Here is a 22,063-nt window from a genome sequence, read left to right as displayed (position 1 = left end):
CAAAGAGCCTTTGTGTTCTCGCTTCCCTCATTCGTCTTCCGTGCTCGTCCATGTCACTTGTTGGGTGAGTTTATCAAAGACTGCTCAGATGGCCTCCTCCTCTTTCTGAAAGCACTTCTCTTCTTTTCAGCGCTGCTCCAACATCAATGCCGTGAAAGTGGATTACTGCTCCCTAGTGGTCAGATGGTCACTCTCGCTACTGCCAGCGTTACTAGGAAGAGTTATTTTGCTTTAATTATATATATATATATTAAAAAAAATTCATGGTGATACAGTTTCACCTCCATTAGCTCTATTAGAACTGTTGTGTTGTTGGCTTTGCAGAGCTGCAGGTGTCCGACAATGGCTGCTACCACACAGTTGATTTTTTAACAAAATCAAACCAGAGCAGCTGAGTTTGGTAGTTCTCTGGCAAACCAACTTACTGCTATTATCACTAACTGCATAACACAGCATTTAATTAACAGTGCCTCTGCTCTTATATTTGCTCTGAGTTCACATGGAGCTGTTTGTTAGCTGCTTGACCTGCAGGAGAGCACTTCAACAGCTTTAACTTCCACTCACTTACTGTTGTTTGTGTTACTCTGTTCACTTCTGGACCAGAAGCACTACTGCATACTGGTTTTTAAATAGCTGGTTGAACCACCCAGTATGGCATCGTTGATGTTTGAACATGTCAGGAGATGTAAAACCTGGATTAGCTGTTTGCGCTACGTAGCTATGAAAACATGACCATGTTTTTAAAAGTAGTGTTGTTTTAAACAGTTTTAACATGAGACTTTATGTTAGTTTATTTCCTCCGATGGAAGGGGGTCCAAAGCCAAAGACCAGCTTTGGACATCTGGGGGGGTTGAAAGGTTGACAGGAAGCCCAAACAAAGTGAAAGAGGTTTTATTCAGCCCTCCTTGTTGTCACAGGCAAATGTGCCGCTACACAGCAAACACAGAACAGGTCTGTCCTGGTCCTCTGAACACACACCGATCAGGAGGCGGTTCACAGAAGATGGAGAAACACAAGCAACATTTAGAGTTTAAAGTCAAACAGTGTGTAGCATCGGCTTGACTTTCTCACACATTTTCTGTGTTTTCAAACCTTCTGTTTAAAGCACCTTAACATAAACTCTAAAGCACCTTAACATAAACACACACACACGTGAATGGCTCACTGTTAAGTAAGAATGACTCAGTAATGGAAGGAAAGAAATAAGAATTTTCTTTTTACTGCATGGCACTCTTTGATTATTTGAAGATTTTCTGACTATTACAAATATACAGCAGCAATTAAAAATGAAGTTGTCAGATTTTCTTTAGTGAGATTAATTCTCTGTACAGAAAAAAATCCAGAAATCAGCACTGACCACACATTACACAGTAATATAGATTTATGTTGTATGGTTCTGTTCCTCAAAAGTTCATTTCATCTTTTATCGATTGTTCACTTATTTTTTCTCTATATGACTGTGTGTAAGTGGTGAGTTCAGGAGCTTCTTTAAAATGGATTTTTATGTCTCTCCAGACTTCTGCAGATTGAAGGTCAACGGCAGCAGCTGAGGACTGATCTGGTTGACCTTCAGCAGAAGAAGAAACAAAGAGAAGAAGAACTGAAGACACCCCGGAGCCTTCAGGAATCTGCTGTGAGTTATGTTAAATGCAACACAGATGGCTAAATCTCCAACATTCGTTAACGTCAAACATAAATAAGTTTGGCAAAAGTTAATGTTCCAGCTAATAAAACTCAATACAAATAGGATTTTTTTTGGTTAAGAAACCTTTGAGTTTACTGTCTATGTCAAAAGTGGAAGCACCTAGTGAACATCAGCATCTTTGTTGCCTCCTCTGCAGATTCAGCTGTGCTCCTGTCGCCAGCTTCAGGCGTCCATCGGCGAGCGTTTGCTTCAGTCAGAGAGGCTTGTGTTTCAGCAGGAGGCTCTTAGCAGCCTCTATAGCCTACTGAGTCAAGACCTGCAAAGGTACCAGGAGGAGACGCAGAGGCTGACCTGTTTCACCCAGAGGATCCTCACAGCACCTCACAGGTACCAGCATGGACCTCAGAACATCTGATCACCTGCTTTAAACCCATGGTTCCAATAGGTACTGAGAGGACCGGCACCTTTGTAATGACATTGTATTCAAATCAGTTGAATTCCTTCTTCAGGTGGGACCAAGAGGAGCCCTGTAGACCGACTGGCTGCAGCATGCAAGAAAAGACTGAGGCTGAACAAGGAAGCAACATGGACAACATGGTACAGTCTGGCTTCACTCTCACAGCTTCTGTGCTGGCCTGGTATAAACCATCCTCATTTGATTCACCTGGCTTCAGCCCATTTCAAGCTTTTTCCTAATTACTTGCACGGATCATTGGGTGATTCATGAGTTAAAGATGAAAGAGAAGGGTCATTGGTGTCCAAGCAAAGACAAATAAGAACCAAACAGCTCTGAGGTGAACTACTGCAGTTCTGCTGTTGGGATAGAAACATTGGAGCTGCCAAAAATGAAGCTATAGAAGGAGAGGAGAGAAGGTCTAACACCTTCTCACCTACCTCTGCCTCACTGATCTAGATCTGTGAGTGTGTGTGTGTGTGTGTGTGTGTGTGTGTGTGTGTGTGTGTGTGTGTGTGTGTGTGTACGTGTGTGTGCTCATTTTATCCCTCCCATTTCACATAGCACTACTGGGAATGGATCCGCACTCAATAAAGATGCATCTTTATCAGCTGCACACATCCAAGCTTCATTACAGTCACAAACAAGGAAGTGATGTGGCGAGGAACCATCTGGCCGGACGCTGGGCGGCAAGGGGGGGCTGCTCCAAATGGAAAAAGTTGCGAAAAAACAAAGCAAGATTTGCTAAAATGTTTATATTTGTATTGGCCCAATAAAAGTCCCCGTGGGCTCGCGCGCGCGTGTGTGGGTGTGTTGTACTTGCCACATACCAAAATCACTATTCTAGAGGAGAAAAGGATATTTATGAGAAGTGAGGACATTTTGTCTGGTCCCCACAACTTCAAAGGACTGTTGGAGGGTTAATTCCTGGTTTCATGGCTGAGGTTTGAATTGGGTTTAGGGTCACTTGTGATGGTTAGGGTTAGGGTAAGGAGCTGGGGAAATGATGTCTGTTCAAGTCCTCACCAAGACGGAAGCACAATGTTGGATGTGTGTGTGTGTGTGTGTGTGTTTGCTTGTGTGTATTTTTCTGGCATTGGTCCAGCTGTTGTCAGTCTTTCTCAGACAGTCAGAGTGGAGACAGAGGAAACATCTGCCTGCTCATCTGGCTCTGTCTGTCTCACACACAGACACACACACACACACACGCATATGCACACACACACACGCATACGCACATGCACACACGTGCATTTTAGCATCTTTTCCAAATCCAAAAAAGAAAAACTGCTCCTGATAGGTTGACACGGCTGTGACAGGGAACAGTGAGGGAAGGAGCCTGGTTTGGAGTCTTATTATAAGAGGAAACCTGTCAGGGTGTTGTCCCAGTTTAGCTGCTGAAAATTAAACACAAGCAGCAGACAGGCTGGCTGCCAAAACGCTGCACACAAGACACTAGGATCGCAGCACTGATGGAGGATGTGATGAAAAGAGAAATACTGCAGGTTTGCAGTGAAAGGAGATTCTACGTTTTTCTTCCCAGACAACAACAACGTCAAACTGTGTGTTTAACATTATTAACATGTTATTACTACTGGGATACGCAGAGGTGCTGGTAACTCATTTTTTCTTCAAATCAATACTGTAGTGGCTCATTGTTGCTCGCTTCAATTAAAGTAACATCAGTTTACAGCTTTATTTTTGAGGAGTCAAGTGATAGAAATGAATATCAGCGCTCCTCCCTTGACACCCTCTGTTGTTCTGATAGGAGGCCTGTGGCCTCAGGCTTGTGAAAGCTGCTAATCCAGGCAGGTGGCGCTGCGAGGCTCAGTAACCTTCCTGTCTGATTATTTACAGTTCTTCTCTCAGAAAATGAGCAGGATTTCAGAGAATCTCTCTTCATTTTGATTAGATGAAAAAGATTTACGTATATTGAATAAATAGCTTTGTGTTTGACCTTACTTTTCAAACATCCCAAGTTCTGCAAAGAATTTCTAGAAATCCTTCAACGGACTCCAAGAAATAGACCTTCATAAGAGGTCTTATAAAAGTATTTCAGTTGGAGTCTCACATAAATAATAGTGGAAAAGTGGCCTCAGAGCAAACTACCACCAACAAGCCCCTGGATTTATTTCTGAACTCTCACATTTTCTTAACTGTCTAAACTGATAAATAGCAAAATCAAAGATGTACAGTAGTTTTAATGTTAACAAACAGAGAAATAATGAAATGTTTGTGACTGTTTTGGCTCTAAAGGATGAGGCAAGTGACAGTTGGTCAAATCCGTTGTTTCTAACTTTAAAAGTTCTGTTGTTTTCTACAGTCTGCCGAGTAAATACGGCCAAAATCCTTATACAACCATTTGCAGCAGCCTCTACATCGAATGGTGTTTTTAAAAAGAAAAAATCATAAGATTTGGGGGAGGCCCAGAAGTGTTGTTAATCCACATTTACTATGTGTGAAAGTCATTTCTTTCACTTCTCTGGATTTACTTTTGTTTGTTTCTTTTGTCCAGATCAAGTAAATAAATTAAATTAAATACATTTCAAACACATTTTTATTAAGCGTTTAATGGGGGAGTAATCAGTTCATCACAACACAAGATGTGTGTTGTTCTTGTCTTGTCTGGCACCCTAAGGGAACCCCGTGAGCACACTGAAACACCATTGTGTCATTCAGGCTATTTCCCAGGATGCACTGCTGTCACGTATCTGGGTCATAGTGAGTACAGCTCTACGCCATATGTCTGTACTGTAGTGTAGCCACAGGGAATAGACGTTGTGTGTGTTTGTGTAGGAATTTGGAAAATAAGAACCTGGTTTTCCTGAAAGCAGCTCTGTTTGGCTTTTCCTGATGAATCGATGTTCTTTCTTCTCCCAAACATCAAGAGACTCTTCCCAGACTTCAGACAATGACATGTGACATCATGAGGGCATCTTGAAAAGCTGTCCTTCATTAATCTACCAGTGATCATACTTAGGGGTTCTGGCCATGCTCTGCCTCTTCCTCCTCACAGAAACCAGATAGTTCCTCTCACTTCTTTGCGTTTTTCTGCCTTGTTGTGCTGAGGCGATGCTCCTCAAACCCACAGAGAGAGGATCCCCCTGGAGGAGTACTGGTGCAACCACCAATGAGCAGCGACACATGTGGCTCCTTCCTAATCATCATATACCAGATTATTCAATATAAATATATTACAGCAGCAGAATTCCTGTGACCAGGCTTTTCCAAGAACCCCTATACGAGAAGTTGACCTGAATGTGAGGAACTAATAATTTAACGAGGTAAAAGGTATAACAAACCCATTTCAGTGCTCAGGGTTCAAGCTGAGCTCGCAAGGCAAAAATAATAACATTAAAATGATCCACTCAGTGCTAATCCCACCACAGCCTGTAAACATTTTAATACCGCAGTGATTAGCAGCGATCCTAAACCCCAGACACTCACTCTCCCTCCCAGTGCTCCCAGGCCTCAGAGCGACACTCCCAGCCCAGGCTGGTTTCACTGTTCTCTGGGGAAGTGGCCAGGCGAGTCCGTGGATTAAGGCCACTCGCTACTTTGCACCCTGGAGTCTCAAAATTTAAACCCCTGGACAGTCGCCACTTCATTTCTCTAAGTGGCACCGGAATTCTGCTTATGATTGTAATTAAAGTTGGATTTAAACAAGTGGGTTTCTGGCATAAAATGCTGCCATTTCATGTGAATGAGTTTTTGGATTTTGGAGGATCTCAGTGTGTGTGCGTGTACGCGCATGTGTGTGTGTACGCGCATGTGTATGCGGGGGTTGGATGATGATTTTTCAGACGAGCGGGCAGATGTTGCACTTTCTCAAGAGAGATTTATGTCAGGATAGACACACACACACGCACACACATCCACACACGCACACACACAGGCTACGTGTCCTTATCTGTTCACTTCAACTGTCAACAACATCTCCACACTTTAAGGGCAGGAGGCAGATGGAGACTCACTACTGCCGTGCTGCTTTAAAACAATCACTTCAAATCAGAGGAATCATTTAATGGCATATTTGTTCAGAGTTCTCTGCTCTAAGACCGTGTTAAATATCTAATACTCTATTTGTTGTTACTGTTAGCCATTGGTGGCTAATTGTAGGCTTCTGTAGCTGCATGTAATCCTGCCAAAATGCTGATAAGATTCATGAATGAAATATTGGGGTGTGTCAGACCTAAACATATAAATGGAGTAGCAGATTATTACCAACACGTACTAAATTTGAAAAGACATCCCAGAAGACACAACCACAATGTGATCATTGATTTGCTGCATCACCTGTGATTAAAAGGTTTTGGTCTTCCATGATTCCCACCTCTATAACATCTCAGAATCCTTTTAACATTATTTTGGGGCTTTGATAATGTGTTCCCATCTTTCAGCACCCACCTGAGCCCTCTCCCTCCCAGACTGCATCCAATCATTCCAATCAGACCAGCAGCCAGACCTGGAGATCGGAGCAGAAGAAGCCTCCTGTAGGACTTCCTCGTGGTCCAAGCCTGCACCGGGCTGGTAGCATCAAAGACTTAATCAGCAGATTCTCTAGTGTGGATCAGAAGTTTTACATGGGATCTTTAAGTTTCTCCAGAAGAGGAAGGCTGCAGAAGTCTGCTTCTATTGAGGTTCTGGATTTTCCAGGACAGGAAACAGGTTCTTCCGCACTCAGCAGCACCAAGCCAGTCCAGAGTCCAGTTCTTGATGAAGTTGAGAGTCTGAAACTGAAAGAAATCAAGAGTCTTCTTCCCAGTCCCACCATCACTACACTTCAGGACACCAGTTCAAAGAAGACTGAGCCAGCTGAGAAAACAACTAAAGCCACTCAGGCTGAGCAGAACTCTGACCAGACTGATTCAAAAGCAGCCCACATGACCCAAACCAGTGACTCTGGTAGTGACTCGGTGGCTGACTCTGGCATGGGATCGGTAAGCATAAAGCAAAGAAGCCTGAGCCACCGGCACCACGTCCTTGCATGAAACAATCTCTGCTCCCCATCACGGCACTGCAGTCATTTTTTTATAGCGATGCATGATTTTCACACCGGTCTCAATCAGGACCGACACTCAAAATGGAGCCCAAATCCTCAGGACTTCTTCCTCAATCATCCCAGTACAACCCTGCTCAGCTGTTTCTTTCCTCTGCAAATTTACTCTTGAGCACCATTGAATGAACCTGCACATCTTCAAACTCTACTCAGATCTGTTTCAATTGTACCTGTAGGGATTGTTTGGGCCCCTGTGCTCCTCCTGTCATATTAAAGGTCTGATTGGTGATCCCTGACTTAGATTATTACTTTCTTTTTTAGTCAACAGAAACATTATGGTGATTTTCCAACTTGTCAATGAAGCCAAGTCTGATTGAGTCAGAACACAGAAAAAAATGAATAATTGCTGAATTGCTCATTTAATTGTAACCCTTTGCCTCTTAGGTCTGACTCAAGCTTTAGTGCATTGTTTTCTTTACAAAAGGTGTTTTAAAATTTCATGAAGGATGTTTAACATGAGTCGTTTCCCTCCTCTGCTTTCTTCCAGGAGTCTGAAATGGATTTGAACAAGCAGCCTGACAGTCTTTCAGAGGAGGAGCCCTCCACGCCCCGCATTGTGTCCACCAGCCAGAACCCGAAATATCAGCTGTTCCTCGGCAATGACATCAAGACCAATGGGGAGAGTGGGAAGGATGCAGATGGCCCAGGAGGCGGAGAGTCACTTAGGGAGAATGGCCCCAAGCTGGCCCGATGGGAGACCACCCGGGTGGGTCTTAACCATTACCGGGGGTCCCTGGAGTCTCTGGCTTCACGGGACTTGGATGCAAATTCTGACAGGGTGTGTAAGGTTAACTGTGGACACGCACATGATTGGTGTTCCTGCACACAGGAGCAGTTATTAAACAGCGCCATCTTCTGGACAAGAGCAGACGCTTATGTCCGGAAATGATGTTAAAAGTGAACTCTTTTTTTTTTAAATAATTGCAGATTAAAGCAATGTTAGCGCTCTAAAAGTGTAGGCCTGCTTACACATAAATGAATACAAACGTGGTCTTCAACTGTTATTACTGAAGAGAACATCAAAGTGTTGTCATCTATCTGTACTCTATGTTAGTAGCTGTCTGTTATTCCACTAACATTCTTTCATCTTCAATCCTGTTTAGTTTTTCAAGTTCACCTTCTTGAAAAACTGAACAGGCTCAGTTTCCACCAATGAACTGTGTAAATTACAGTTTTTTTAAATATCATTTCAAAGACACAGCCAGTTTTGCAGCCTTTGTGTTGATTGTCCTTTACAGTTACTGGACAGCGCCATCTTCTGCTCAAAGTGCAGACAGACGGGCTCTCAGGGTCCAGATGTTGATCGTGGAACCACAGTTTCTCAGCTCATCCTTTGATTTACAAACCAAAATCAGTTTAAGAATGCTAAGATAATATTTATGTTTAATATTTGCCATAGATATTGCAGAGAAACTCTAAATAAAACACACAAATTTACATCTACATCACTAATAGTGCACAATGTCCCCACACATTTCAAGAAATGGTGATTATTCATCACAATTAAAGCTGTTGAATCCTTTCTTTTTCAATTTGAGCAAGCCCATTGTTGATGTTTTCTTGTGTTTCTTTAGATATTTAACTACTCTCAGCCTTCATCTGTCTTTTTATTGATTAGGTGTGTTTAATGTGTGTTTACAGGTGGGTGTTGGTGACAGCTTCCCCCGGGTCTTCAACAGCCCCTATAGCGCCAACGCCTCCCTTGACTACAACCCGATCCACAGAATGTCCGAGTACAGGGTTGGTAATTAGCTCCAAATGCTATTTCAGTCTTTCGCTTTTCTACTTCTGTCCCCACCCTCACACTGTATCACGGAAATACACTAAATTCAACTGTCCCCCATCCTACTGACAGCTCCAGAGCGGGATGTCACCTGCCACCTCAGAGGTCAACCTGTTCACCCGCAGCACCAGTCCAGTAGGTGTCCCGGTTCCCACCATGGCAGCATCCCGCACCCGATTCTCTACTTATGAGTCTATGCTGAGGAGGAGAGCTGAGCTCAACAACCCCGTAAGATCACTGATTCTCTCTCAATACAGAACCCCCCCCCCCCACACACACACACACACACACACAAACACACACATATTCTGACTAAGATGTGTGTCTTTAGATGCCACCAACGTTGAATACTCACTACAGCATGCGCTCTGCTACTCTGGGGGGCCTGAATAAAAAAGACTACATCGAGGAGTTGACGAAGCAGCTGGACGTGTGTCAGAAGGTACAGCCGCAACACGAAATCGTGGGGCATGTAGACGCAGTGAGAACCCACTGGTGTCATATGCAACAATGGATTCTTGAATCCAAACCCATGAAGAGGTAGAATATGATGTTGATGATATTGATGTGTGTGTGTGTGTGTGTGTGTGTGTGTGTGTGTGTGTGTGTGTGTGTGTGTGTGTGTGTTTACAGCGTAACCAGTTTCTGGAAGCTGAGAGTGTAGAGATGGAAAAGGAAAGGAACCAGATCAGGTGAGATGTATTGTTGGTTTACTTGATGTTTTCATTTTAGCCTTTAGTGTAAAATTGTCTTTCTATGGAGATGAGACATGTTATTATCTTTTGTTTTTACTAAATTAAGCTTCTCTCGGATTATTCTTTGGATTTAAAGGTTCAAATCCTTTAAATCTGAATTTTTCCTTAGAGGTTTTGAAATAAATTCAGATTTTTATTATTTTTTTTACAAATCTCTCTGAATCAGAGCCCAAGTCAGACATTTTAAATGAGAAATAGTTTTGTACCATTTTTTGATATACAGAAAGTTACTTATCTCTCTACATGTATATGTGTTCCAGACAACCCACAATATTCAGTTCAGCTTTATTTATAAAGCCTCTGTTACAGTCCAGATCTGTCAGCAGTGTTCAGCACAAACTCCCTTTTAACAGGAAGAAACCTTGAGCAGGCTACTCCTGCTGATGGTTGGCTGGGTAAAGGAGAAGGAGGAAAGGTGGAGAAAGAGGAGGAGGGAGGACAGAAAGAGGAGAAGAACAGACACATACAGCATACACCCAAAAACCAACAGAAATGGCTTGATTTTAAAGTGCTTGCTCTTTGTTTCGACTGTGTTGTGCTGGCGAAGGCTGGAGATGCGCAGCCTGCTGGTGAACAACGAGGACCTCCTGCGCACCAACACCCAGATGACCAATGAGATGAGGAGGATGAGAGAGCAGATGATCGAGATGGAGAGAGCAAACCAGAGCATGGGAGACAAATTCCGAGCAATGGAGGTGCGAGCAGATGGGTGGAAGGATGGATGGATGGATGGATGGATGGATGGATGGATGGATGGATGGATGGATGGATGGATGGATGGATGGATGGATATGGATGGGTGGATGGATGTACAGATATTGATATTGATGGATGGATGGATGGATGGATGGATATGGATGGATGGATGGATGATTAAAAAGATCACTGCTGTTTTGTTGATTTAATTTTGCAGATTGAGGTAAAAGAGGCGCGGAATGTGATGGTGGAGGCCAACAATCAGGAATACGCCTTCAATTATCTCCAGCAGTCCCTCAACAACAAGATCCAGGACGCTGAGGTACCAACGTGTGGCTGGATACTTTCAGTCCAAACATGAGTGCTCACAACGGAGCTCAGGCAGCAACGAACAAAACCAAAGAAAACAGTGTGTGACACTTGTGCGCTCCTGCTTCTTCTCAGGAGAGCTTGGACAAGCAGGCACAATACGCCCAGACGCTGTCAGAGAAGTTGTGGTTGGCGGAGAGACAGCTGGAGGAGCTGCAGATTGATAAAGAGACCAAAGAGAAGAAGAGCTCGGAGCTCCAAAGCACCATCCTTAAGCTGGAGACCGAGGTAGATGTTATGGGAGTCAGACCTTCTTAAAGAGAGCCAGAGTAAAGCTGACAAAGCAACATTAAATCATGAAGTTCCTCTCTAAAGTTCCTCTGTCATCAACTGTTGCGTTCTTACCGAACACCTGAAATAATCTACTGGATCCGGGTCCAGATGGACCAGATGTGGAGCTAACAGCTCAAAGACTCTTTGGTAATAGCTGTTCTTGTGTTCCCAGTTGGCCGAGGCCCTGCAGGTGTCCTCTCAGGCTCAGGCTGAGCTGAGTCTGCAGCAGAAGCTGCGTGAGGACAGTGAGCTGAGGCTGGAGGAGATGGAGGAGTCTCTGCTGGAGAAGGAGCAGGAGCTCCAGAGACAGCAGTCACTCATCAGCAGGCTTCAGGGGGAGGTACTGGTCCTACAATATCATCAATAGTTGCCTTTATCGCCCAGTGTCACGCCCAACAACCTCCCAATCAAAGCTTCATGGGCTATTCAGAAGGACATGGAGACACATTCAGGCTGTGTTTACAGGTTTCTGGTAAACTGATCGATAAGGAGCAAATTCTGGAGGAGGAGATCCAGCTGAGGGAGAGGATTCAGCTGCAGTGCAAGCAGGCAGAGAGGATGGTAGAAGACCTGAAAATGGAGCTGCACACAACCAACCAGGCCAAGGATGAGCTGGCCAAACAGGTCAAGGTGACCCAGGTGAGGCTTTACTCCACTGGTTGAACTTTCCACCTTCCAAATATTGGAAATGTGCAGCTTGTGAATCAACGTTGATGCCTGAACTCACCAGCTTTGCTGCTTTTATGCATTTATGCCAAACAATACACAAATCCAGCAAAATTCTTTTTTTAAATTCCCATACACAGCTGGGAAATGTAGATGTTTGAGTTATGAATGAAGTTTAGTGAGTAATTTCAGGGAATAGCTTTGAAAATTCCACCCAAATAAAATCTGAGAGATTTGAGCTCAACAAGAGGAAATGAGTCAATTTTGAAATCTTTTGGGCTGAATGTTTGATCCCTCGAGGGAGTTCTGCCAATTCCCAGCGGGAGACAAAACCGTGTCCACAGCATGTTAGAGAATGTGACTTGATCATCAGCCATCAGGGTTTAGGGTTAATGAGGAATTAATTATGCTGATCCCCTTTAGCAGTAAGTCTCTTCCCTCCATAATCCGGAACTATTCATCCAGTTTCTTTTTGTTCGGGAGGATTCCGAATCGGTTCCATATTCTGAACAATCACCTGAAAGTGCCCCACTGACAAGATAGGAAGTCGTCATGGTGATGTGTGAAATTAGTCTGAACAAAAGGTCCTTTTTTCTCTCTCAGGAGAAGATGCTCGACATGGAGAGTGATCTGGAGGAGCTGCACGACAGCGAGCAGAGATGGGCAGCCAAACACAAGAGAGCCATTGAGCAGGTTGATCACAGGCTCCCCAAACCAGCTGATTCCAACATCTTCTGTGTGCAAGAGAAGTGTCTCCCTCAGACGTAACGGCACGTTTCTGTTTCCATTGTTAGACTGAGCAGCTGCAGATGAAGCTGATCCAGGAGAAAGATCAGAACGACCATCTGGAGATTGAAAAGGCCACCTTGGAGAGACAAGTACGTAGCATTTAACTCATATTTTAGATCCCAAACTACAGCTTCTGACTTAAGGCTTTAAGATCTGGAAGAAAGAGTAGATCTGTAGGAGGACATAATCTGTCTTTAGACAGCCTTGTGTGGAGTGTAGAGAAAACAAGGCCCCAAAAGATCTCTCCCTCTCTCCTCCATCTCCTTTCTCTTTCTCTCTCCCCCTCTCTCCCTCCCTCTCTCTCTCCCTGTCCTTTCTTTCTCTCCCTCTCCCCCCCTCTCTTCCCTCTCATTTTCCCTCCCCCTCCCTCTCTCTTTCTCCCTCTCCTCTCTCTCCCAATCGCTCTGTCTCTCTCTCCCGCTACCTGCAGCTCCGTGAGCTGCGTCTGGAAGTGGAGGATCTCCATAACTCCAGAGTTCAGGAGGACGTCATCTCCCGGGCAGAGACCAGGGTCAAAGAGCTGGAGAACACACTGAGGCTGGAGGAGAGGTCAGTTACACAATTCTGGACGCTGAATAAAAATATGTCCAGCGTGTGATCCTCTCACTGATGAGGGAAAGAGAATATTTTAAGTTGAATCCTTGATGACGGATATAGTTTGACCATGGATCCCAACGTAACCGTGACACTTGGAGATGGTGGCTGATAAGTTGTGTTGTCGTGTAGGAACAAGGCGATTCTGAATAACACCATCACCAAACTGGAGAGGAGAATCAACGAGATTAATGATCAGATGGAAGAGGAACACAGAATAGCTAATGAGCAAAAGGACTTGGTGAGGCACACACACACACACACACAGCCAATGTTGAGATGAAGTGTGTTGGCTCTAAGTGCTGCTCTGTGATCGACCCTAGATGACCCAGAGGATTCGATCCCTGAAGCGCCAGCTGAACGAGGCAGAGGAGGAGTCCAGCAGGAAGGAGGCACAGTCCCGCCACTCACAGAGGGAGCTGGCTGAGGAGAGGGAGACCAACGCCCGGCTGCAGAGGCAGCTGCTGGAACAACATCTGCAGACAAAGTACAAACACACGCTAAAAACACACTGTTCCATTACTCTTACAACAACAATCTAAAACTCATGTGCGTCTTTTTAATGAACAGACGGAAGGAGACTCTGACCATCCGTCAGACTCTGGACAACCTGAGGCTGGACCTAAGTGTGGATGAAGAGGATGAAGATCAGACACATCAGCCGGAGGAAACCATAACCAAAGTATGAGGCCCACCCTGAAAGCTGACACGGCGATTTGTTGACATGGAACTTTTCTCTCAGACTGTCAGTACTGCTTCACCCCTGCAGGAGGACATTTTTATTCCCCCATCAGGAGGAAGCACAGCTCTGCTGGTCTTCTACCAAGAAAGAGAAGAAAAAAATTTCTAGTTTCTGTCTGGGTGTAACAACAACAGGAATATTTTATCTTATTTTATTGTGGATTTATGGACATCAGATTTTATTCAGGAAAGGGAAAAATCTGAATCGAACCTTTAATAATGATTAAATTGAATTAATTTACTTTTTCTTTACCGCTCGGATTACTGTAAATCACAGCGGGGAGCACATTAGTGCCCCCACCTGGTGCGATTTGGAATTACAACAGGAACATGATCTGAAACTAATAAAGTTCAGACTCAAGAAAATTTGGTTCCTATTGAAGATGATAAACATTGTTGTCATTCAGGAAAGCTTCCCTGGCAGTTGCTTTTGATATAAAAGTGAGAATTTTCCATGCTGAAGCTGTTGATTTCGACACATCCGGTCTGTAGTATTTGATCAACGGCACATGACCTGGAGGAGGGATACTCGCAGGTGATTGTAGCTGTTTTAAAACTGTGCACACAATTAGCAGATTATTTATACTGACATCTGAGTCCATGTGATACGATTTAAAGACCTAATTCTCTGTGAAATGCCATTTTGTATGATTGTAGCCTTTTGAGGGTTCTCTGCTGTTTTACTTTCTGTCCCACTCACATAGTATGTTAATGAGATTATATTTAGGCTAAGGGGGGAGGGGTCTTATTACAATAGAAAAGTTGGTGGGATGAATTAAATTGAGAGGAAAAATCAGCATGTGATGAGATTATTGTGTTAATGGTTTATAGCTTTGTTTATACTTCCGTATCGTCTGGTTTTAATGCTGATGTTTTTCATACATCATGTCGCAGCATTCAGAGAGGTCAGTTTAATTTGAAAATCCACTCCTGATCAACACTGTACAATCCTGGACATTCTTATTTAAATATCTTGTTTTTGCTTCCTTTCCAATCACGTTTGGCCAATCCTGGGTCCATGTTTTCTATATTCAGATCACCTTTCTGATCATTTTGCAGCGTAACATATCAAGTGGGGTCAAATCTTCCTCCTATTTTGTTGAACTTGCCACCAAGAAAAAGAAACATTTTTAATTCTGCACTTTGCATTCTTCTGGTTCTGCTGTTCTCAGGTATTTATTTAGTTGTGTTCAAAAATTCTCTTTATGGGTTCGAAGTTTCTCAGAATGCAAATAAATGCTTGTCCTCTGTGAGTTAAAGTCTGTGTGTTCTGATGATGAGACCCTGCCGTCAGAGCTCATAGCATCATGTATGGTCCACGGTGCCGGAACAAAGCAAAGGGTCGTCCTTGCTCACAGCTTTAGATCATTTAACTCACATTCAGGAAATTTTAGATGTTCTGCAGCAGGAAACACCTAAAGGACCAACATGGAGGTGCTCCAACAGCGAGCAGCTACATGTTGAGGGAGGAGGAGGAGCATCAGCAGCATCACAAGCCCGAGGCACAGTGTCAAGTTCATTCTCCTCTCCCATCAGCCTGGTTCTGCCCAAGGTTCTTCCCTCCCAGAGCCTTTAAATCCTTGAGGAAATGCAGTTTCATCAACAAATATGAAAAAACCCCAAACCAGTTTAAAACAAACAGATTTATTTGCAGCTATGTCATCAGAAACACTGAATGCATCACAGTTCAGCTCATTCTCATCGTGTCCAACATGCTGATACACGCAGTGAAAACTGAAGAAATGTGCACAAACTGCAGGCGTCAGAGGGAAATCGCGCACAGAAGATGGGTCAACGTCAGCTCAGAGATTCTTAGACAGGACAGAAAGCACCAACATGGAAACTCTGGCTTTGCCCTCCACCTCTGCCTGTCAGCTCGAATCAACAACTCAAATATTGGGGGATGCAGGAGAGGTCAGACTGAAGCGTTAATAACAGGCACAACACGACTCTTCAGACTGTGTAAACGGTCAAAGTGAATTCAAGATCTACCTGCAGGAAAGAGCTTTCAGCCAGAAAAGGAACAGAAAAGGTCACAGCTGAGAAGGAAAGTTAAAAAAAAAAAACTGAGAGAAAAGCAAGTTTGGAGTGAAAATATGAGAAGGTGAAATATGAGAAGGCTCAGGTAAATCTGAGCCCAGAGGATTGTCTTAGTTACATTTAGTTGAGAAAATTAACCCGCCGGTGATGAAATGCTGTTGGTTCATACTGTCGTTATTAAGACACCTTTCTTTCTCAATTGGAGCCAATCTCAGCAGTGACTGGGTCAGAACACTGCAGACATGTGCACGCACAAGCAGACACACACTTTCTCCAGTTAACTTAATGTGCATGTTTTTGTGGGAAGAAGCTCCATGAGGAATAAACTCTTTAATATCTTCTTTAAATGAGCTCTTAAACTCTTCTGGTTTTACAAACTCACTTGCAGATCTGGGACAATAATTTTGCATTATATTTGAGATGATCGCTTGTGTTTAGGTGGTGACGGTTTCCACAGTAACACAGCAGGATGCTCCTTCTTGCTGAGTTTCTCTGAGACTTTTGTTCTGACCTGATTTATCAGTCACACGTCACTGCATGACAGCATGTTAGCGATGGCAATAAATATGGCAGCTCAAATGATCTATACTGAAACATTGGCTGGATTAAAGGGAAAAAAAGAAGCAACTACATTATTGAAGCATCTCAGTGTTTGAAACTGCTTCTGATGAAAAGTACTATGAAGGGTTCCACAGGCAGATCCTCCAAGTAAGCAAAACCAAAAGGAAGGAAAAATGCTGCAATCTGACATCTTCTATGTGGGATCAGGCATTGATTGTGTAAAATATGGCACAAGGAAAAGGATTTGGCAGAAAACTGTTTGGCTTTATGCACTATGGATGAAAACACAGCTAATTTTCTTAGCAAGGCGTTTGTTTTTTTTTCCTCAGGAAGCAGCAGACTTGTCACCTGACTTGTTAAAGGGACTAAACAAAAGCTTGTTGGTGTTTTTCCTTTTTATTTGACACATTCAATCTTGTTAATAGGGTGGTTAAGCAAAAGCCCAAGGGAGAAAATGATATAAAATGCTCTTTTATATATCATGCTCAACTCAAACACATGCAGGCTGCTAGCTAACTAGCAGATAGCCAAAATATTTTCTTTTTTCTAGTTCATCACATCAAGATTTTTCCACAAAGTAAGGCAAATTGGGCGAAATTGGACGAAATTGGACAATAGGAAATCTACCAAGTTGCAAACAATAGAGTGACACAACACAATTTTGACATATATATAAGTTGGTCCACAGTTTAACTTGCTGTTTTGATCCATACTGTCCAACAGCACCAGAAAAAGTATTTAAAAGGGTGTTAAACAGTGAAATTTGATTACATTTTGGATAATAACAGCACTAATGGCATTAAATTATTTTGCAAAAAAGAAAAACTAAAAAACTAAAAGAAAACTATAACAATGAAATTGAAGGATGTTTAAAACAGTTTATGGATTTTTTTGTGGGTAAAACTTGGTGACACTTTAGCTGGAACTGAGGTTCTCCTCTACCAGTTTGATAATACTTTAAATGCAGAGACAGCAGGTCAGGTTGGACTAATACATCTGCCCACCTCCAAAAATTACTATGATATAAAAAGTTCTTCCATTACACAAGTACCATCTTGTGTGATTTATCAGGAAATGTGCTCGTCGTCACGTCTGGCAACATTATGAAGGACTGGGAAATAAGAAGCTCTGCAGCAGCATTGCCACTCACAATTAATTGGCTCCTAACTAGACTAGATAAGGCTAAACAACTAAAGTACGTCATGAATCTGGCTGTGATGGAGCTTTCCTCTCCAGCTAAATGACGTCGAAACCCTCAGGATTAGACTGTAATACAGCCAAAACCCACTAGAGGGAGACGCTACGTCGACAAATGGTTGAGAAAGGAAAAGAGAAAATCAAAACCTTTCAAGGACTTTTTTGTATAGACTGAGCATTAGAAGATAGATAAACATGCAGTAAAACTGACAGAGTATGGAAAAACAAGGATAGAACGTGGCAAGTAGAAAAAACACACAGCCGAGCATTGACTCTTTTCCACGTTCACCTCTTTATCTAGCATGCACATTTCTTCTCACTGGGCTGCTCATCTGAAAGTTTTGTTGACTCGTTGCCATTGGCCGGTTCGGCGGGCGGCTTGTCGACGCATTGCTCCATCCTCTTCATGACCAGGTCCAGCAGCGTGATCACGGCTTTGTCCACCTCTACTCCTGTCGCCGCACTCGTCTCGAAGTAGGGGATGCTGTAAGCAGTAGAGATGTCTGATCATCAAAACCCTGGTATTCAGTGGGGTTTATTTGGTTTATTAAAGTTTATTTGGCTCATTTTGCCGCTTGATTTATCGATTTTATTTTGCTGCTTCCCAACCCGGGTTCTTGCACCAGATGCATGGGGGAGGGCAAAATATCAGCTGATTCTACATTCACGTCTCAGTACAGAAGAACTGAAGTGTTCAGATCTTCCTGCAACAAAGCTGCGCTGACAGATATCATTATATCTTGAGTTGCTGGAATGAAACCAGGAAGTGACCTCTAACTTGTTGAACAGGAAGTGTATTATGTTTGTGCCTGCGTAACTGGATGTAAAGACATGTTCCACTGGGCCACAGGAGCTCTTCACTGAACTAAGTAAGAGGTGAAAGGAGTTTTCAGGTCTTATGCTGTATGTCGTCGCTCCTACAACTTGATGACTGGGTCTGTAAAGCCAGTTCCCAAAAAGCAGGAGGAGAAGCATCATATTCCAATGCATTCTGCAGATGGAATAGAGGTTCTTTGGTTAAAAAAGGGAATCGGTTTGGATCTAATTAAATGCCAACACTGTAGACTTGTGAAACAAGCAAATACATCATATCACAACATGGTGAAGTTACTTAAGGAGCCACACAGCATCTGCTACTTAAAACTTTAAACTGTAAGACTTATTGATATTTCTGTAGGAAAGAAATAAGCAGGAGCGTAACTGGAAGACAGAAACTCTGGAGACTCAAACAGGAGGAGCTTTCAAAACAGCAGCCACCCGTCTACAGATATAATACCAAGTCTGGTCAGAGGAGTGATAGTGAGATTAGTGCACGTAGGAGACCTTTCCTCAGGTGGGGTCATGGGTCTGGTGGAGCAGCTTTATAGCGCTCTGGCTGTGCAAGCTTAAAAACTTAAAATGTCTCCCTATGTAAGGGTGAAAGAACAAACCCGTATTTATCAGCCAGCTCCTTGGCCTGTTTCTCCTGAACCTCCCGCTGGTCAGCCAGGTCCGCCTTGTTTCCCACCAACACGATATCGGGGTTCTCACAGTAAGCGTTAGCCTGCAGCTGACCTGGAAACAGCACATGAATGGGAGAATGTGCAGCCGATGTCCTCCACAGCACCCAGGCTTAAATGAGTCGCATATCTAATCCGTAGGAGAGGCCAACTCACTCATCCAGTTTCTGACGTTGAGGAAGCTCTGCTGGCTGGTCAGATCGAACATCAGCAGGAAGCCCATGGCGTCCCTAAAGAACGCTGTCGTCAGACTGCGGAACCTGGAACAGGAACAACAAACATCCCTGTAAATCTGACTGACGCTGCTGTTGATGCTGTGACTTTTCTCCAAGTTTAACTTAAATTTGGAAGCTCTACAATTCGCAGACTTGCAGACAGTTTGTTCTTGGCATTCGTTTCTGCACATATTAGGAGTGTATATCTTCAGTTTAATCATTTAATGAAAGCTCTATTAAAGAGCCATAATTACAATTCTAGTATTTAGCTCCATCACCTGGTTGACTCAAGCTGCTCTGAAACTTTTAATCTTGTATAGTTCAACTATGAGGCAGCATTGTGGACACAAGGTCACGCAGGAAAGAACCATCTGAAGCCAAATCAGCACAGCCCCAGTTAGTGTCTGCTCACGTCTGCCAGAGAGTTCTAAAGTTCTAAATTCTGCTCATAAAGATGCTCAAACCGTGAACAAATGAAACATTTGCCTGAGAATCTGTCTCAAAGACTGTGTTAAAGGACGGAAACTAAGGAAAACATTGAGAAAATCAGGAAGGTTTAGCAGTTTTGCATTCTGTGAAGTTCTCCTGGTCACTGAGCCCTGAATGAACCGCACAGCTCATCGATTTCCAGCAAAACACATCGAGGTCGAACTAAAGTAAACATCTGCTGGAGCACACTAGTGAACACATCATTATCAGACAGTTTACACCTTACTAGGATGGTTCTGTGTGACGTCAGGACACTTACGTTAGCAAATATTTAACATGCAAACAAAGAGGACAAATGCAGATACTTGAGTCAACATTAGGAAGAAAACAGTCGCTTCCCAGTTACATAAAGAAAATAAGAATGATTATTTAAGTTGTGTCTAACGCTGACTCATCATACAGTGAGTCATCAGGACACACAGATCAAGACCCCCCCCACACACACACACACACACACGCACACACACGCACACACACAGAGTGTGTGCTTCCTTCACATTCAGACCAAACTTTACAAATAAAATAAAGTTGAGGAATCTCTGAAGAACTGGGCTCATGCACGAGCACCACGGCACGTCCTCAGCCAGGACCAACGACCTCAGGCACCAGGTCACAACAGTCACACCGAGTGTAACTTAAACATGGTTCATTCAAAACGTTGGCTTTAGTCAAAGGCCCCATTTTGGCTGAAATACATTTGGTGAGGTGTCACGAAAGGCCTGAAAAGATTCTGATGAGTTGATTTGCTGCAGATTTAAACATTGTGTGCATGTAGTAATAAGATGACCATTATGGAACCTGGATCAAACACCCACGCCTCTTCACCATTATTAGCCACTGGAGGTTCCTGGGCCTGCAGTGGCTGAGCTGAGACACACGATCCATATTTCTGTCTTCTTTTATGAAAAAAATTCAAAAGGGACAAGAAGAAGGACCAAAGGAGCTCACCTCTCCTGTCCTGCTGTGTCCCAGAGCTGAAGGTGGACCTTGAAGGTTTTGCCTGTGGTTGTTCCATTGGAGGCCGTGTAGACCTGGACAGAACCACAGTTTTACTGAATCATCACATAACAGCAGCAGAATGGCGATGAAGTGAATGAAACAGAAAAAAAGCGAGTTTCAGTCAAAGTCGTATGTTGTGATAATGAAAAGAACAGTCACTTCTAAAGAATCCTAATGCTTATTAAGTATTGCCTGTCGTTAATGACGAATAAAGCTAAAATCCCAACAACAGAAGGTGGTAGTGCTAACAAAAGTTGTAATGTCTGTGTAAATTCTCAGTCATCCAGGTCATTGTATCCAAGGTAGTTTTCTCTGTCAACTGGACTGGGTTTCTTCTCCCTGGTCCAGTTGACAGAGAAAACTAACTTGGAAAAGTTGTAATATCTATCATTTCTAAATTTAGAAGAAGCACCTGTGAAGCAGCTGCAGCTGGTGTCAACCTTTCTGACTGTTGTTACCGGTGTGTGATCTTAACACACGTACAGCACAAATGAGAGCTGAGGAACAATCCTCAAACTTATGAGCAACAAAATGCAATGAAACCAAGAACAAACCCTGTATAATTATATAGGCAAACGCACCGTTGACTCAGAGTACTGGTAAAGTGTTGGAAGAGTGATAGTAGGACAGTAGAGAAGTAATGTTTTTACAGTGTATTTATATCAAAAAGCAGCAACTACAGCCAGAAGAGAGAGAGAGAGAGAGAGAGAGAGAGAGAGAGAGAGAGAGAGAGAGAGAGAGAGAGAGAGAGAGAGAGAGAGAGAGAGAGAGAGAGAGAGAGAGAGAGAGAGAGAGAGAGAGAGAGAGAGAGAGAGAGAGAGATTTCATCTCTGTGTGTGAATCAAGATGGTGAAACGACTCAGCTGCTCAGAAGACAAATGTAAATCCAGACCTGACAGCTTCAACAATTTATAAGTACAGGCCAAAGAAAGCACCTGTGCAAACAACATGGAAACCATGGTAACAGAGCAGGTATTTCATAGGGTAAATTAAAGAGCAGTACGCACCACTCGCTTTTCCCTGAAGTCAATCCCAACTGTGGTAATAAATTTGGGGTTGAACTTGTTGTCTGTGTAGCGGTACAGGAAGGTGGTCTTCCCCACCCCCGAGTCCCCCAGGGCCAGGAGCTTTATAAGGAAGTCATAATCCCCATCAGTCATAGTGGTGCTGTGGTGAACCTGTAGAAAGAGAGGAAATGTAAATTGAGTGCAAAAGGAAGGGTTGAAATGGAAATTTAGG

General features: G+C 43.3%; 2 protein-coding genes across 3 annotated transcripts in view; one reads left to right on the top strand and one right to left on the bottom strand.

Annotated features, from left to right (window-relative positions):
- LOC105418623 (cingulin-like) overlaps positions 1 to 15,083 on the top strand; it is a 38,736-nt gene extending 23,653 nt beyond the window's left edge. Inside the window, exons 4-23 of the mRNA XM_029837914.1 lie at positions 1,516 to 1,633; positions 1,842 to 2,032; positions 2,155 to 2,242; positions 6,500 to 7,039; positions 7,646 to 7,936; positions 8,800 to 8,898; positions 9,014 to 9,169; positions 9,273 to 9,383; positions 9,575 to 9,633; positions 10,244 to 10,391; positions 10,610 to 10,714; positions 10,837 to 10,989; positions 11,207 to 11,374; positions 11,500 to 11,673; positions 12,304 to 12,393; positions 12,495 to 12,578; positions 12,920 to 13,038; positions 13,216 to 13,324; positions 13,407 to 13,570; positions 13,654 to 15,083. Of these exons, the coding sequence (XP_029693774.1) occupies positions 2,195 to 2,242; positions 6,500 to 7,039; positions 7,646 to 7,936; positions 8,800 to 8,898; positions 9,014 to 9,169; positions 9,273 to 9,383; positions 9,575 to 9,633; positions 10,244 to 10,391; positions 10,610 to 10,714; positions 10,837 to 10,989; positions 11,207 to 11,374; positions 11,500 to 11,673; positions 12,304 to 12,393; positions 12,495 to 12,578; positions 12,920 to 13,038; positions 13,216 to 13,324; positions 13,407 to 13,570; positions 13,654 to 13,771 (2,736 nt within the window). The 5' untranslated portion in view covers positions 1,516 to 1,633; positions 1,842 to 2,032; positions 2,155 to 2,194 and the 3' untranslated portion in view covers positions 13,772 to 15,083. The remainder of the gene's footprint in view (positions 1 to 1,515; positions 1,634 to 1,841; positions 2,033 to 2,154; positions 2,243 to 6,499; positions 7,040 to 7,645; positions 7,937 to 8,799; positions 8,899 to 9,013; positions 9,170 to 9,272; positions 9,384 to 9,574; positions 9,634 to 10,243; positions 10,392 to 10,609; positions 10,715 to 10,836; positions 10,990 to 11,206; positions 11,375 to 11,499; positions 11,674 to 12,303; positions 12,394 to 12,494; positions 12,579 to 12,919; positions 13,039 to 13,215; positions 13,325 to 13,406; positions 13,571 to 13,653) is intronic.
- A 365-nt stretch (positions 15,084 to 15,448) lies between these two features.
- The window catches only part of LOC101071476 (ras-related protein Rab-27B-like), a 28,798-nt gene continuing 22,183 nt past the window's right edge, over positions 15,449 to 22,063 (bottom strand). For both annotated transcript variants that reach the window (XM_011618447.2, XM_003977291.3), the window contains 5 exons: positions 21,832 to 22,002; positions 20,774 to 20,856; positions 19,278 to 19,381; positions 19,053 to 19,176; positions 15,449 to 18,106 (listed from right to left, as the gene is read on the bottom strand). In XM_011618447.2, coding sequence (XP_011616749.1) covers positions 17,920 to 18,106; positions 19,053 to 19,176; positions 19,278 to 19,381; positions 20,774 to 20,856; positions 21,832 to 21,984 — 651 coding nt within the window. In that variant the 5' untranslated portion in view covers positions 21,985 to 22,002 and the 3' untranslated portion in view covers positions 15,449 to 17,919. The remainder of the gene's footprint in view (positions 18,107 to 19,052; positions 19,177 to 19,277; positions 19,382 to 20,773; positions 20,857 to 21,831; positions 22,003 to 22,063) is intronic.

This window comes from Takifugu rubripes, chromosome 6 (assembly GCF_901000725.2).
Source record: "Takifugu rubripes chromosome 6, fTakRub1.2, whole genome shotgun sequence".
Lineage (NCBI taxonomy): Eukaryota > Metazoa > Chordata > Actinopteri > Tetraodontiformes > Tetraodontidae > Takifugu > Takifugu rubripes.
Note: the sequence above shows the minus strand (reverse complement) of the source record. Positions and strands in the feature narration are given on the sequence as shown.